Raw genomic sequence first — 13472 nt, 5'->3', positions numbered from 1 at the left:
CAGTTTTCATTTCAATATGTCACTAAAAAGGAACTTTGGCTTGTACCGAATGAAAAGTTTTTTTTTTATGGATTTAATGGAATCACAATTTTGAAATGCCATGAGCACTTTTCCTCAAATCTGAATACGAGCCAAGGTGGATGTGAATGACACAACTGAGAAACAAAAACTTCATGATTATGGCAAATGGAGAAGAAATACTGAGGTTCATCTTAACGTGGACTATTCATAAACTTGATACATTTTGAGGTTCTGTTTGGGAGCGAGCCACGAAGGACTTATGAAGGAGCAAGGTTTTTTATTTAACTCTTTAACGCCCAAAAGACACCTTTCGCGCATGTACTCATTTCTAGGGGACTGTTCACTATGAAAACGTCATTGGAAAAATTCGTATGCTACCTCGTCGACTATTTTTGAGGTCGCTCTTTTCAATGGTGACTTTAAAATTTGGCTAAAACCTTTTTTTTTTATTAAGTTTTTGCAAAGTAAAGCAAAAAAGTAGCAATTTTTGAGGTCCGTTTTTTTTCAAATCCACGATTCGGAAGCCTTTGTTATTTCCCAATAATAAAGTGCATAAATCGCGTCCTCGATATTTGTACTTTCGAAGTATGTGCTTGGTTTTATCTTCTCTTGGCTTACCATTGCAAATAAACGGTAAAATTGTTAAAATAGAATGTTTTATTTTCAGGGTATTCAAATTTTGTGACGAGTATTTTAAAGTTGATATACAAATTGCACATGATCTCCAAGGTTTCTTGGGTCGCTGATCACGAATTTGCTATTAGTGTTGCAAAATTAATTTTTTTAAACAATCTTTGACAGAATATCAAAATCTTAAGTTTTTTTCATTTCAAAATTCTCAAGTTTTCTTCGTTATCCAATTGCCAATTCATGCAGAAGCGTTTAATACAATGATACAATCTTGTAATTAACTTACCAGGCCGAGGAGAGCGACGAGAATTCCCAGTGCCACAGCGTACCAACGATCAGCCATCCATCGTTGGAATTGGGCGAGACTGACATCCGATAGCAACAGTCTCCTCAAGGTAGCCAAGGGTCCGCTAGGGTCGACCTGTTATATGCAAATTTCAAACAAACCTCCGTAATTAACGGTTTCTCTGTGCGCCCATTTATTCCGATCCAGTAAATTCTGTGCACAGTGACATTGGCGATCGCAATCTCTGAGGCATTATTAACGACATTTATATCGAATGTGTATTGAATCGACGTTACAAGTTTCTTGATTATCTCTGAGAGTTTAGTGTCCGCGGGGAACAAGAATTGAAACTCACTTCGCAAAAGTACGTGCAATCAGCACTGGCAAAAAGGTTTTTGGTCGTGTTTCAATCCGTTGAATAATTTACCGAGCAAATTGAATCTGATAAATGTCTAGAACTTTTTCGATTAACATTTTGTGGGTTTACGCATAAAGTAAATTAGTGGATATTCCTCGGCAAGCAAACTTTCGGTGTCTCCAATGAAAAGTGAAATGACGAAGTAGCTAAAGACGCGTCATCAAACTTCTGTTTTTCAGCAAATATTCATAAAATTATTTTCATTTGCTATCCAGGGATTCGTAGCGCGACAAAATATCTCGGATTCAAATAAGCTTTTATTGAACTACAGTCCTCCCTGCGAGAAGAGTAGCATCTGACCTTATTCACGTAACACAAAAGCGCAGATTACCTCGCGGCAGCGTTGAAAAACATCGCAATAACCGTTGTAATCGTTGCACGGTGTTCCCGGCTTGGACATCATGTCTGGTATTTCATAAGGGGCTGAATTCCACGAGAACGAAGATCTGAAATGGTAGTAAAAAAATGGAGTCGAGAGCGGAAGCTGGTTTCCCCAGATAGGGTATTCACGTCGTTTCTTTTGTGGCGAATCCCTATCTTCACCTTCTTGTCTACGCGATACATAATTTCTTCCTCTACCTGTACACTTATCTTGTGCACAAAGAGTCCCGAAATTCGCACTAAACTTAAGGAGTTTCGGTACAGAAGTCAAAATATTAAGAAATTGATCAAATTTGGTGATAATGTTCTTCAACATCAAGTGCGAAAACTCAAATTTTTTCAAAATTTTCTTCTACTTAGTTATCGAGTAATTACGCATTAAAGCAGATTTCTCATGCCCGGAATGTATACCTATATATATGAAAACGCTATGCTTATACACGTAAACTTTAGTGAACTCGATAACTGTGTAGAAGAAAAATCTTAAAAAATTTGTGTCGTCAAATTTGGCACTAAAGAATATGTTAACCAAATTTTATAAAATTCTGAACTTTTTGAATTTTTTAATTTTTTTAGCATGGATTAGCATGGCAACATTGTATCGCCTGTACCGAAACTCCTTAAGCAGAGTAAATGGATCACAAAATTCAGAAGGAAGCGACCTCGTGCATTTTATTCCGATGAAAAGTTAATGAATCACTGATCAATCGGCGTTATGAATAGAGTCGAACCGCCCAGGGAAACCACAGACAGCAGGGGCCAGGCTACTCTATTCCTGTGGTCGCAATGCATTAGTTCTGTCATTTAGTTCATCAAACAAATCGCCCACATCGGTGGCAAAGATGTATGAGGTTCGATCTCTTTAGAATTTTGTGATCCAGCTCTGGTCACAGAGTTCACACGCTGCTTTAGAGACCACCTGTGTATAAATGAAGTGGTTTTTTTCTCTTTCTGTATGTGTAGATGATTTTTCCATCATTTTATTTATTTATTTAGGGCTTCTCTTTCTCTTTCTCTCGCTCTTTCAGTCTTCCCTGCCTCTCGATGTTCCACCCCGTAGGGTGACTCGTCGAGGGGCTCGCAGCAAGCACAGTGGTATGGTAATGCAACTAGGAAGAATTTTTCTCCGTGGTGGAGAAAGTATGCGTTGAGAGTGCACCAGACAGACTGACGCCGGAAAGAGTGAGAGCGTGGCGGAGGCGGGGGAGGGAGAAAGAGAATGAGAAAAAGTGCAAAAGACAGAGAAAACGGCAGAAAGAGCTTACAGGCAAGGCTGATCCTCCCCAGGCAATTTGCAGCAGAGCTCGCAGCTCTTGGTCGGAGGATCGTTGGGTCCCGCGATGCACTGACAGGACTCCAGACCGTAAGCCAGACAAATGCTGCCTGTGCATTCCTGCAAAACGGAAGCGAAGATTTCTCCTGAGAGGTTTGAATATCGCGAAGCCTTTCTCTCGCTCTTCACTGCCAGAGCTCTTCTCTTACGGATTTTAGATTTATTTTGCTTTATCTATACAATGGGGACAAGGAAGGAAGGACTGCGACGGAGCCAGGGTTAGCGCAAAAAGAGAGTGGCAAAAAAGGATCGAGACATCAAGTATACGCAATAAAAATGTGGAGCGAGGAGAAAAGAAACTGTTGCAGGGGACAATACATCTGAGAATAATGCAAAAAGACACAATTTCGCAACGGCATCTCATGACGAATATCAAGAACGAATGAAATCTCGTAAGGAAAACGAATCAATGGGGATTTCACACATTGAATACGAATTCGATGAACATTGCTCGCTGTTAATTTTTCAGACCAATCGCACGAACACCCTTGAGAACGATCGAATAAAAAAGATCGAGGAAACAAATTCATGAATATTGAATACAAAAAATATAAAAATTTCTCCTGCATGAAGATCCAATGAATCCAATGAATTGGAACCAATGAACCCTCGTCAGTAGGAAACGATCGGCAACGATAATATTGCAACGAGGAACAGTCATAGTTGTTCAAATCTGTAAATTTATTCAGAACTGTCCCAAGTTATCATACTGTATACGTAAAAATGTTTAACTCTGATAGCACGGGTCAAGATTGATGACGAATCTGGATGTGAGTTCACGCGAGTGGACGGCGGCAGCACTTAGTCGTTGAATAATGCAGAACAGTGAGTCATGCAGCCGAAAGAACATGCATTCGAAGTATCGTTTAATTCGGTGTTTCTGGTTGCTGACCTATCCATTCGTGGAAATAATATTTTCCTACGAATTCTCCACAAATCATTTTCACCGAGGGAATTAATCTTGAATAATTACCGCGCAGTTACAGAACAAAAAACATCAAATAAAAACGAATGTAGGACGAAATTTTTTTGTTTGAAATGCGGAGCTCAACTGAAGTGTAAACTTTGATGGCTAGTGAATAATGCAAAATAGAAATTCGATAATTGTGGGTCGGGAGTGAAATTTTGTCGAACGTTCCATTGTTTTGTGTCGCTGAGTAATGTTACTGCAAACGTGCCGCACTCGTGACGATTATTTCGACTCTTATTTTGAAACACTGGATAAACGTGACGTGAAATTTTCTCACGCTCACGTTAAAAATTTTCCTGCAAGCGTTTCCCCGGAATAGCACAACATTTGGATTTTCATGTTTCGCGGATCAATCAAATTTATCACTCATACGAATAGAAATTACCAATTTGTCCCCCCACCCCTTTTTGCAGCGTTCTACGATAATTTTAGCAGTGACTTCTACCGTCGGAATCGTTGTTTAATTCTATTTATGCACTACCTTCAGTAAAAGTTAGCCAAAAAGTTGCTACCGTATTTCAGGAGACGATGACGAAATTGTGAGAATGAAGTTTCCCTGAGGATGTTGCTCCTCGATCCACCGTTGATCACACGACGTAACCGAACTCAACTTCCGGCGAATATCACGAGCTACTCAAGCGCGATATTGATTCGTTTCAACCTGTTTATGGTACCGTGATGAAATTACTTACGTTGACGAAGTTATGTTTGGTTGTTTGTTTTATCGGTTAATTAATTGCAGCCGTGCCATGGGATCGAGGAAAATAGTGGGAGTTGGGCCGCATATAGCGAGCCAGTACGTTGTGCCAAATGAAGGGGCACTTGGCTTCGGTGCTTCACGATTTTTTTTAATAACGATCAATCAGTGGATCGAGAGTGGTACTCGAGATAAAAATACTGTTACAATTAGTCATTTCGAAATGAGTGCGGCCCGTAATTGTCGGAGCAGGACTTCGAGGAGATTCGGAGTTAACGTTTCCCTCTGGGAAAGTCGACAATCAAAAAAGGATCAGCAATCTTTGCCCTCGCTAATTTGTGCTCGCCGAGGCACTTCACTCAATCGGGAATTCTCGAGGGGAGAAATCTCTGGACGTAACAGCGAGAAGATAAAACGCACTGAAAACGTTTCCGATTATTTATGGCTCGCGAAACACAAAACTCTTGTTTCATTCGCTCGCCTTCTCGCTCCAAGTGGAGGATTAAGTTTCGCAGGGATTGGAAAAGCGGGAACGATTTCTCGATGGATTTACTCGAGAATTGACACACTATCGATTCGCAAACTGCACGTTTGTGTAAATTTATTATTTATATTCACTCTCGAAAATGAGCTTGAATTCCAGTGACTCTCGTCTAAACGTGTCTGAACAAATGCGACGAAGAATTGTTCCACGTGAATACGAAAATCGTATCCGCTCGATCGAGCGAACGAAATACTGATCTGGAGCTTCGTAAAAGACTCTGCACAGCTCCTTTCAGAGAATGATTTTCTCCCATGAAACACTTGCTTCCAAGCGCAACCTCTCCTCCCTGAAGCTCCGCATCGATGCCCATCTCATTCTCCTCGTTCGTTGTACCTCCATTTCAAGCGAGACCGGAAGTGCATAGAAAACTTTCCTCCCCGCCGCCTTGCTCGCACTTTGCTCCCGTAAGCCTCGGGCATTGCACTCCACCGCTATTTCCCATAAGGGCGGAAGGAGGTGAGGAGTCCATGCACACTGCATTCAATGGAGTTTCGTGGTGAACAGCATGACGCTTCTTATCTCTTGCGATTCACCGCGCCACTCGCTTCCTTCACACAAAGGGTGTGTCTCGATTCGACTTGAAATCGCTCGAAAAACAGTATTTTATCTTGTATTTTCAACATTCCTGAGTCATTCAAGCACCTGCTAGAAACCCTTTTTTTATCGTCGTAACAATGAGCAGGAGGAATCGTAAATTTATAAAAAATGCAAATGCGTTGATGGCGTTTCGCAAACAGTGTAAAATCGCTGGGACTCTGCGCGGGATGCGAGATTCTAACGAGCCGCTTGGTTTTTATTTCCCAATCAAATATTGAAGTGCCATTGAAATTCGAATTTACGAGTTCGAGGGCTTTCTCGAAGCTTCCTTAATCTCGATGATTTGCATAAAAATTCGTTGCATATTTTCACGTTTTTAGTGAGCCCCGATGGAGTCGTGGAAGGACGTGGAATTTTAACACAACCGATATTTCATTCACGTTGAATTATGAATTTATGAAAATAATGTGAACGCTGACTAAATCGTAAATGTAAAGAACTTGAGAAACGTGATTTTCGTGAAATTTCGAATGTTCGAGACACCTTGTAGTACACACATTTTGCATGGGTGAAAATGGAGTTAAACGTGGAAGTGAATCGATGAGATATATATCTGGGAGCATCGTATTTTTTACATGCTAGTGGAGCAGAGCAACTTATACAAGAGGAGACGCGGTAGCTTCTTGACGCGAGGTAATTTATGTTTACCTCTATATCGTAACGTTATCTCGAATCCGTAAAGTATCCGAGAAGATGGTTCACCGCCGGTAACAACTGATATATACCATTGCCAAGAAATGCTCTCCAACTTTCAATGGAATATTTACCGAGTCAACGGGGGGGGGGGGGGGGGGGCTCGGAATATTTTCCAGTCGAATAAATTCTCGATATCAGTCTCTTGTTTCTAGCAGAGAAGGCGATCGAGTAAAAGGTACGATAAAATAGTAGCCGAGTCCTAAATTTATAGTATTTTCTTCGATTTCTTCGAAAATCAACGACTAATGCAATATTTATAAACGATCATAAAATAAATAGGCGAGCACGAGTGAGAGGAAATTAGCACGAATTTTGGGAGTCAAAAACAGTGTTTTTCGTCGTTCTATAAAATTGAAGCAACATTGAGAAGTTTCTCAATCGAAGAAACTCGTTTTTTATTGCTTATTTGCGTATCTCACTTTGTGATATGTTGGAGGAAAGTTTGGAAAATACACGAATAAACTTACACCCATGTAGCACACGAACTCCTCGTTGCATATCGTTTTGTTGGGTTTGTTGATGGATGGTGGACACTGGGGAGCCAACCCGTTGCAGAAACTTGGATCTCGGCAACCATTATCATCTCTGCATTTGTTTCCTGTTCGGAGGGTGCAACCGGACGTACAGCAAGGACCCTGCGATATAGAAACGAATGGATTGCTTTAGAGACGAATTCGTGAGTAATAAAGTTGATGTATCGAGCTCTTGACACTTAAGGGACAGCGATGCGTATAACGTGAGACGAACAACACCGGAAGGCTTTCAGGGAATTTCTTTCTCTTTTTCAACAAGGCCGCACATTTTTTACGTTTTCCCTCTCTCCGATTCTGTTTCTCAGTGAATCCTTATACCACTTTCCGCCGCGACTATTTATTCATAGTTGTTTAATTTTTTTTTTTTTCATTGATTTTACAACTTTAGCCTCGTCCTATTTCATTTCGATTGTGAGTTTGAATCCATACGATCGTTTATTCGTTTTATTTCGATCGTTCAGTTCCGTTATTGTTTTGTTTTTATTTTAATATCCTGACGTTTATTTTTCGAAATCGAACTTCGTGAGTTTGATTCTCATGATAAGTGTGTGCGTGACGAACCATTAAAAAATTGAGGAGCTTTTTAAGCCTGATTAAGGGTGCAGACTTTCATTGACTAATTGACAGCGAATAATGAAGCCTTCTGCTGAGCGTGGGCTTCAGCATAATTTTTATGCCCTCCCCTGGTTCGCACTCTCCATCGTTAAGTCATTTCAGACTGTCGCTCAACGGGACTAGAGCAACAAGACAACAAAGAGTCCAAACCTTTTTCACTCGATATTCGCCAAAAATGTCGTGATCGGTTTTTACCATCGATAGCGAATCGTCACACCCAATGTATTGAGGCATTTAGGAAAAGTTTGAGAAAAAACGACGATGCCTCTAGAAAGAGGTCGAAACCATGTGGAATTGGAAAACCCAAGCAAAAACGACTAATCCTTACAGATTAATTCCTTCACGAAATCCGCATCATTAGTACGAGATTTATCACAATCCACGAGCGATTTCAAATTACGTTCACTTAGTAGAGTAAAAACACGTTAAATATCCAAGTTCATATTTGGACAAGAGAGTGTGCGGAGACGGAATGGTCAGCGAGCGATCCATCACAGTCAAGTCTTTATTACCATCGCGAGGATGTTAGTGTAACTGGAAGTGTAGCACCTCTACGAGCAAATAGGAGAACTTTAGGTTGACTAGTGCTTCCGTGGGGGTTGGTAGTCTCAAGCTTCATCGCCAATTCCATGTGGGATACGAGGGTGAACGTTGGGATAGTGGGCCACCGGGGGATATCCGTTCGAATTACAAAGTAGCAAGATTAATTGTTTTATCTCGCCAGCAAGCGGTTGGCTTGGTGTTCCCTTGCACTATCTACATACATTCGCGAATAAGGACAAACACCGGCGCGCAAACATGCATTCAGACAAACACACACGTGGCTTTGGATATGTTTGATCGTTTTCTCTCTCCCTCTCCCAATGCGGCTCTCTTCGGGCAATGGTTTTCGTGAGGATGCCTCCTCTTTGCCGATAGTAAACGCCACCAGTGGCACGATTCATTTGATTAATTGCTCCCATTTCCTCGAGGACCGTCGCTGAGAACACACCTTGGGGATGGTGACTCGCACGGGGAATTAAACTCTATCTACGCTCCGCCAGCCCTTCGCTCTATTTGTGTAGAAACCTCTCGTTCGTTCACGCACATTCTTGCTGGACTTTAATCCGAAAAAATCTTTTTTTCGGTTGGGACACCAACAGTTTTATATTACTGCAACGTCATGCCAGGCTTTTCATGAAAATATGTTTGAAAATTAGTCGTTTTAAAATTTGAAATGGTTGACAACGTGTAAGTTGATTCCTGGGCTTCCATCGAGTAATTTTGACGTCGCCGTCCTCAATGATATTGTTTGTTATTCCAGATCTTTTCGCGAGCGGAACTGGAGGAGGATCATATTAAATTCTATGGTAATACGATTCCGTTCGAATATAAGCTGATAGGATCATGAAATAAATGAGAATTCGTTCACGTTGATTTTCCTGTTTGGAAGCGAGCGGGGGTGCGAAATTAAAAAATTACCTGCACGCTCCTATCGAGTTCAATCCACCAAATTAATATTTCCTCTGTACGAGCAGTCATGCCCATTTTGGCTATATCGAAGTGTATTTTGACCCAGTTTATCATCCCCATCGAATTTGCCTTTATAATTATCCCTGCGCCCGAGCCCTTCAGCACCATAACCGGTTGTTTGCTCGTTGATCCGATTAATAAACATTCGAATACGTAATATCAATTCATCACGATGTTTTCTTCGACGCGTACTGCTTCGGAGAAAATGGATAATTCGTGAATGAAATTGAAACGTTGCGGTTCGCAACGACGACTAAATATATGATTATCGCTTTATTAAAACCGCGTGGGAGATTCGTCGAAGTGATTGATTGTTTGAAACATCGAATTGCGATGTAAACTCACCTGGCTGGGACTGCATATAGCATTCTCCGTAAGACGACAGGGTATTTCGAAGGGTGCATGATGTAAACGTTGGGGATGACAGCAAGGGTCATTGCAATCTTCCTCCCAACCACAATCGCACTCCTCTCCCTCTTCGACTACGCCATTTCCGCAAATTGCTGTCTGGGGCTCTGTGGAAACCATCGATTATTAGTCTTGATGTATGAGATATAACGTGACGGCGCCTGCATGGCCAAGAGATCCATTATCTGCTCCATTTCCGCACGTACACACACACGCGCGCGCACATCTACATATCTCTATATTGAACGTTCCACGAGAAGAGTGCCGATCAATTGAACCAAATTGATCTATTCGCGATGAGTTTAAACAAAGTAATAAAAAAAATTCACGCCAAAGGTGTGCTCCAAATCATAATGACAAAATCTGTTTTCCATTCTGCTAAACTTTGTGATTGCTACATTCGCGTGTCGCTCCCAATTATTATAATTTCGCTGGCTTAAGGTCGTTCAATAGCATAACCTGATTTATTATGGAATTAAAAAATATATATCGCCCAGATAAATCTAACGAAAGTTAAAAAATCTAGAAAAGAAATGAAATCTAATTAGAGTCCTATGGTTTCTCCATTTGAACACATGGTAATCGACAAACAAAAAATGTGTATCGAAATAACTCGAGAACGGTTCTTGCGATTTTCATTTTAAAAAACACACTGTTAGAGTAGCTTCTGAAGAAAAAATTGAAAACAAAGAACATGATTACCGTCTAGTTTATGAGAAAAAATTTATTGTAATAAAAATCGTAAGAGAATTTGAGTGCGAGAATTTCTGAGCGTTCATTTGTATGCTCGTATAAGTGCATACAGCATGGAGATGTATTCCAGCAGGGGCGTACGCAAAAGAAAAAATATAAAAATTCCAAAATCACGAGCAATTACGAAATTTTAGTAAAATATCGTAACCAAATATTTTTTACTCATCATTAACGATAATTCGAATGGTTTTTGCACCCTATTTTTAATACGGCACTTCGCTATCGAACCATCTTAATCGGACAGATATAAACCCCGGTGAACGAAAATTCGGGAAGAAATTTAAACTTTCGGATTCTCTTCGAACAGACAATCGCCATCTTAACTATTAATCCAGCACTGCAGGTTTGCACAATTTCAAAAATGGAGTTCGCGTCAGTATCATTGTGGAACAACAATCACTGGGAGTGTCCGAGTGTTGCATGACGAGGGTCGAATGCCTCGGAATTCGGTCTGTCTGCATCAGGAACGTTGTCGTTAATCTACAAACATGCATATTTAGATGTCTGTGTGTTATAATGATAAAATATTTATAATAGACAATAATCGTGAAGGAGCGTGGGTTCGCATTAAGCCAAATAAAGATATTGATGATTTAGGTGCATACATATTATCATAATTCATAATCATATCGATGTATGTATTGATGGCCGCGTGTGTTGTATTTGTTACCGGACAACACAGATGCTAAAATAAATATATATTATCGAGAGACCAGCATCAGCCGCAGGAGAATCGGTGGGATATTGTATTGATCGCGGGCACGCATGAGTCGTTGATCGGTAGATTATCCCTTGGATTAATAAAATGTAAAAAAAGCCACAACATATACAAGGATATATACGCGCCCGCAGAGACTCTCGCACGTAATGATAATAAATTTCACAAATCATCCAAGCGGTCGGGAACTCACGATTTTGCAATATGAAAATAATATGCTTGATATATATAGCCATGATATATGTTTTTATCGGAAATTCAATTATTAATTGAACGTCGCCGTTTGGTCCACCGGTTGCCAAAACCAATTTGGTAACGTAGTACCCAATATTTAATGCTGGAATGCTGTGTACGTAACTCGGTAAGTGAATATAGTGGACAGTGTTCCCACAAAGGTAAATACAAACTTCATGATCTTTGCGACTAAGTGGTTGCTGAAAATTCTGTGAACCTCGCTCGTTTCGGTGCCAACCGTTTGAAAATGTTTCATAGTGGATTTTGGAATTTGCCGGAATTCTTGTCGAGTGTTTTCATATCACTGAAAGTGGAGTGATTGTCGTAACGAAATATTGTGGAATCGATGGTGGAATGGAACTATGATTGAATGTTGAAAAATTGATTACGAGGGAGAAACTCATTTTTCAGAATTGAAAAAACTCTTCGTTTCTCGTCTGACGCCAACAGCTGCACGAAGAGTGAGAAAAGTGCGTAGTTTCATGTTAACCAGAGTCCAATGCTGCCTTTTGGTGTTATCTGAGTAAATGGGCGTTCAATTATATAACTGACTCACTAAGCAGGACAATGCGAAGCCTCGTTGTGCTGATATTCTACCCCTATCATCGCTTTCTCCTTGTCCTTGACACTAGGCGTATATACTAAGCAATTTGGACGTTCATGTATATATTTGTGTTATGTCAAATTCACGTGTTATCTGCGCTTGATGAAGACAAATATTAGGCCAACTGCGGACGTGAATGCATACATGATTTTCGACCGTCGTTCGTTGACTTTGCATGCTATTCTCTTGTGATTATATACGAAAATAGAGGACAAAGGTACAACTGATTCGACGAATTTAGACATGGAGACTATTCGATTAGAGTTTTTGATATCACAGATTGTTGCAACGCTCTACATTTTTCATATCAGCCCGTTCCAATTGGTACTTGCAGAACGATCGTTGACCATCCACTTGAAAATGGTAGCTGAAAACTTGCTTATATGAAGAATGTATAAGTGTTATACAAATTTGCACGAGGAGTTGGAGCATGTTGAAACGGATGCAGAATACACTCAGAAGCTGTATTTACAGACACCAGCCACATGTCAAGGTCTTTGGGTGGCATTCGACACCAGAAGAGACAGCTCCAGCTCAGCAAATGAACTAGTTCAACCATTGTGATTTTTACTTGTTCCCAATTTCCCATCAAACGTGAATATTGGAATCGAGAAAAGGTCAAGACGTCTTCCCCCAGCTTTTGGCTGTTCAACTGCTCTTTACGATTGCACTTAAAGTTTCATACCAAACAGAAATAATGAGTCAATACGAATGAGATGTGTGTTCATATTTATTCGGGTTCCGTGTATAATGAGTGAACTAGGAAAGTGCTACGACCAGACTGGAGCAATTCGAAACTGTATTCTCTCGAACCATTAGTCGTGTCTGCTGCCTGTGTGGAGTTTAATCAAGCCGTCGACGTTGCTCACGTCATGTATTTAACTCACCCGCTCGCCCCACTAAATGGCTTATTCATTCGACGTCGGCAAGCTCATACGAGTCGTCGATCGAGAGGAAGACGAAAGAGGGGGGAAGAAAACGTACATAAATTCAAACGCGGAGGCGTATATCGACACATATCTCCGGGCGGACTAGCTCGGAACTGGTTACGATGGGTAACGTTCGCTTTGGGGCGGATGGGTTTATCGCCTCGTTCTGTGTAGGTCTATAGAGTGACCGGACACGTTGATGCTGTTTCTGGAACACCAATAGCAGCAGAGCACTACAGAGCAATGACACATCTTTGGCCTGCTGTCACCTATTGGTATTGTTTTGGAGTTTTGACCCTGTCTATGCCTCGTTCGTGGGATATTCAACGTTGAACTAAAGATTGTTCTAATGATAAATGTTCATCCATGCAATTGTATTTTCACCATTGAACATGGAATATGCCGGGGACGCAGCGATTATACACTTAATGAATTCGCGAGTCTACGAGTGACGTCATATACGGATTCGATGCTCAATCTTTGAGGCTTGAACTTAGCGGCTGGATGTCAAGCTTTCAACAAAAAGCCAGTCCAGTGCCCTGCCAGACTCTTATACACCCAAATATGACGGTTTTCAGAGATTGTGAATTTTT

At 40.8% G+C, this 13472-nt stretch overlaps 1 protein-coding gene across 4 annotated transcripts in view; it reads right to left on the bottom strand.

Annotated features, from left to right (window-relative positions):
• LOC122419042 (disintegrin and metalloproteinase domain-containing protein 10-like) overlaps positions 1–13472 on the bottom strand; it is a 104057-nt gene that overhangs the window by 3105 nt on the left and 87480 nt on the right. For all 4 annotated transcript variants that reach the window (XM_043433284.1, XM_043433285.1, XM_043433286.1 and 1 more), the window contains exons 12-16: positions 9579–9748; positions 7041–7208; positions 3002–3129; positions 1687–1801; positions 938–1072 (exon numbers count right to left, since the gene is read on the bottom strand). In XM_043433284.1, the coding sequence (XP_043289219.1) occupies positions 938–1072; positions 1687–1801; positions 3002–3129; positions 7041–7208; positions 9579–9748 (716 nt within the window). The remainder of the gene's footprint in view (positions 1–937; positions 1073–1686; positions 1802–3001; positions 3130–7040; positions 7209–9578; positions 9749–13472) is intronic.

The sequence above is a fragment of the Venturia canescens genome, chromosome 1, assembly GCF_019457755.1.
Source record: "Venturia canescens isolate UGA chromosome 1, ASM1945775v1, whole genome shotgun sequence".
Classification (NCBI taxonomy): domain Eukaryota; kingdom Metazoa; phylum Arthropoda; class Insecta; order Hymenoptera; family Ichneumonidae; genus Venturia; species Venturia canescens.
This window is presented reverse-complemented; position numbering and strand designations above follow the sequence as displayed.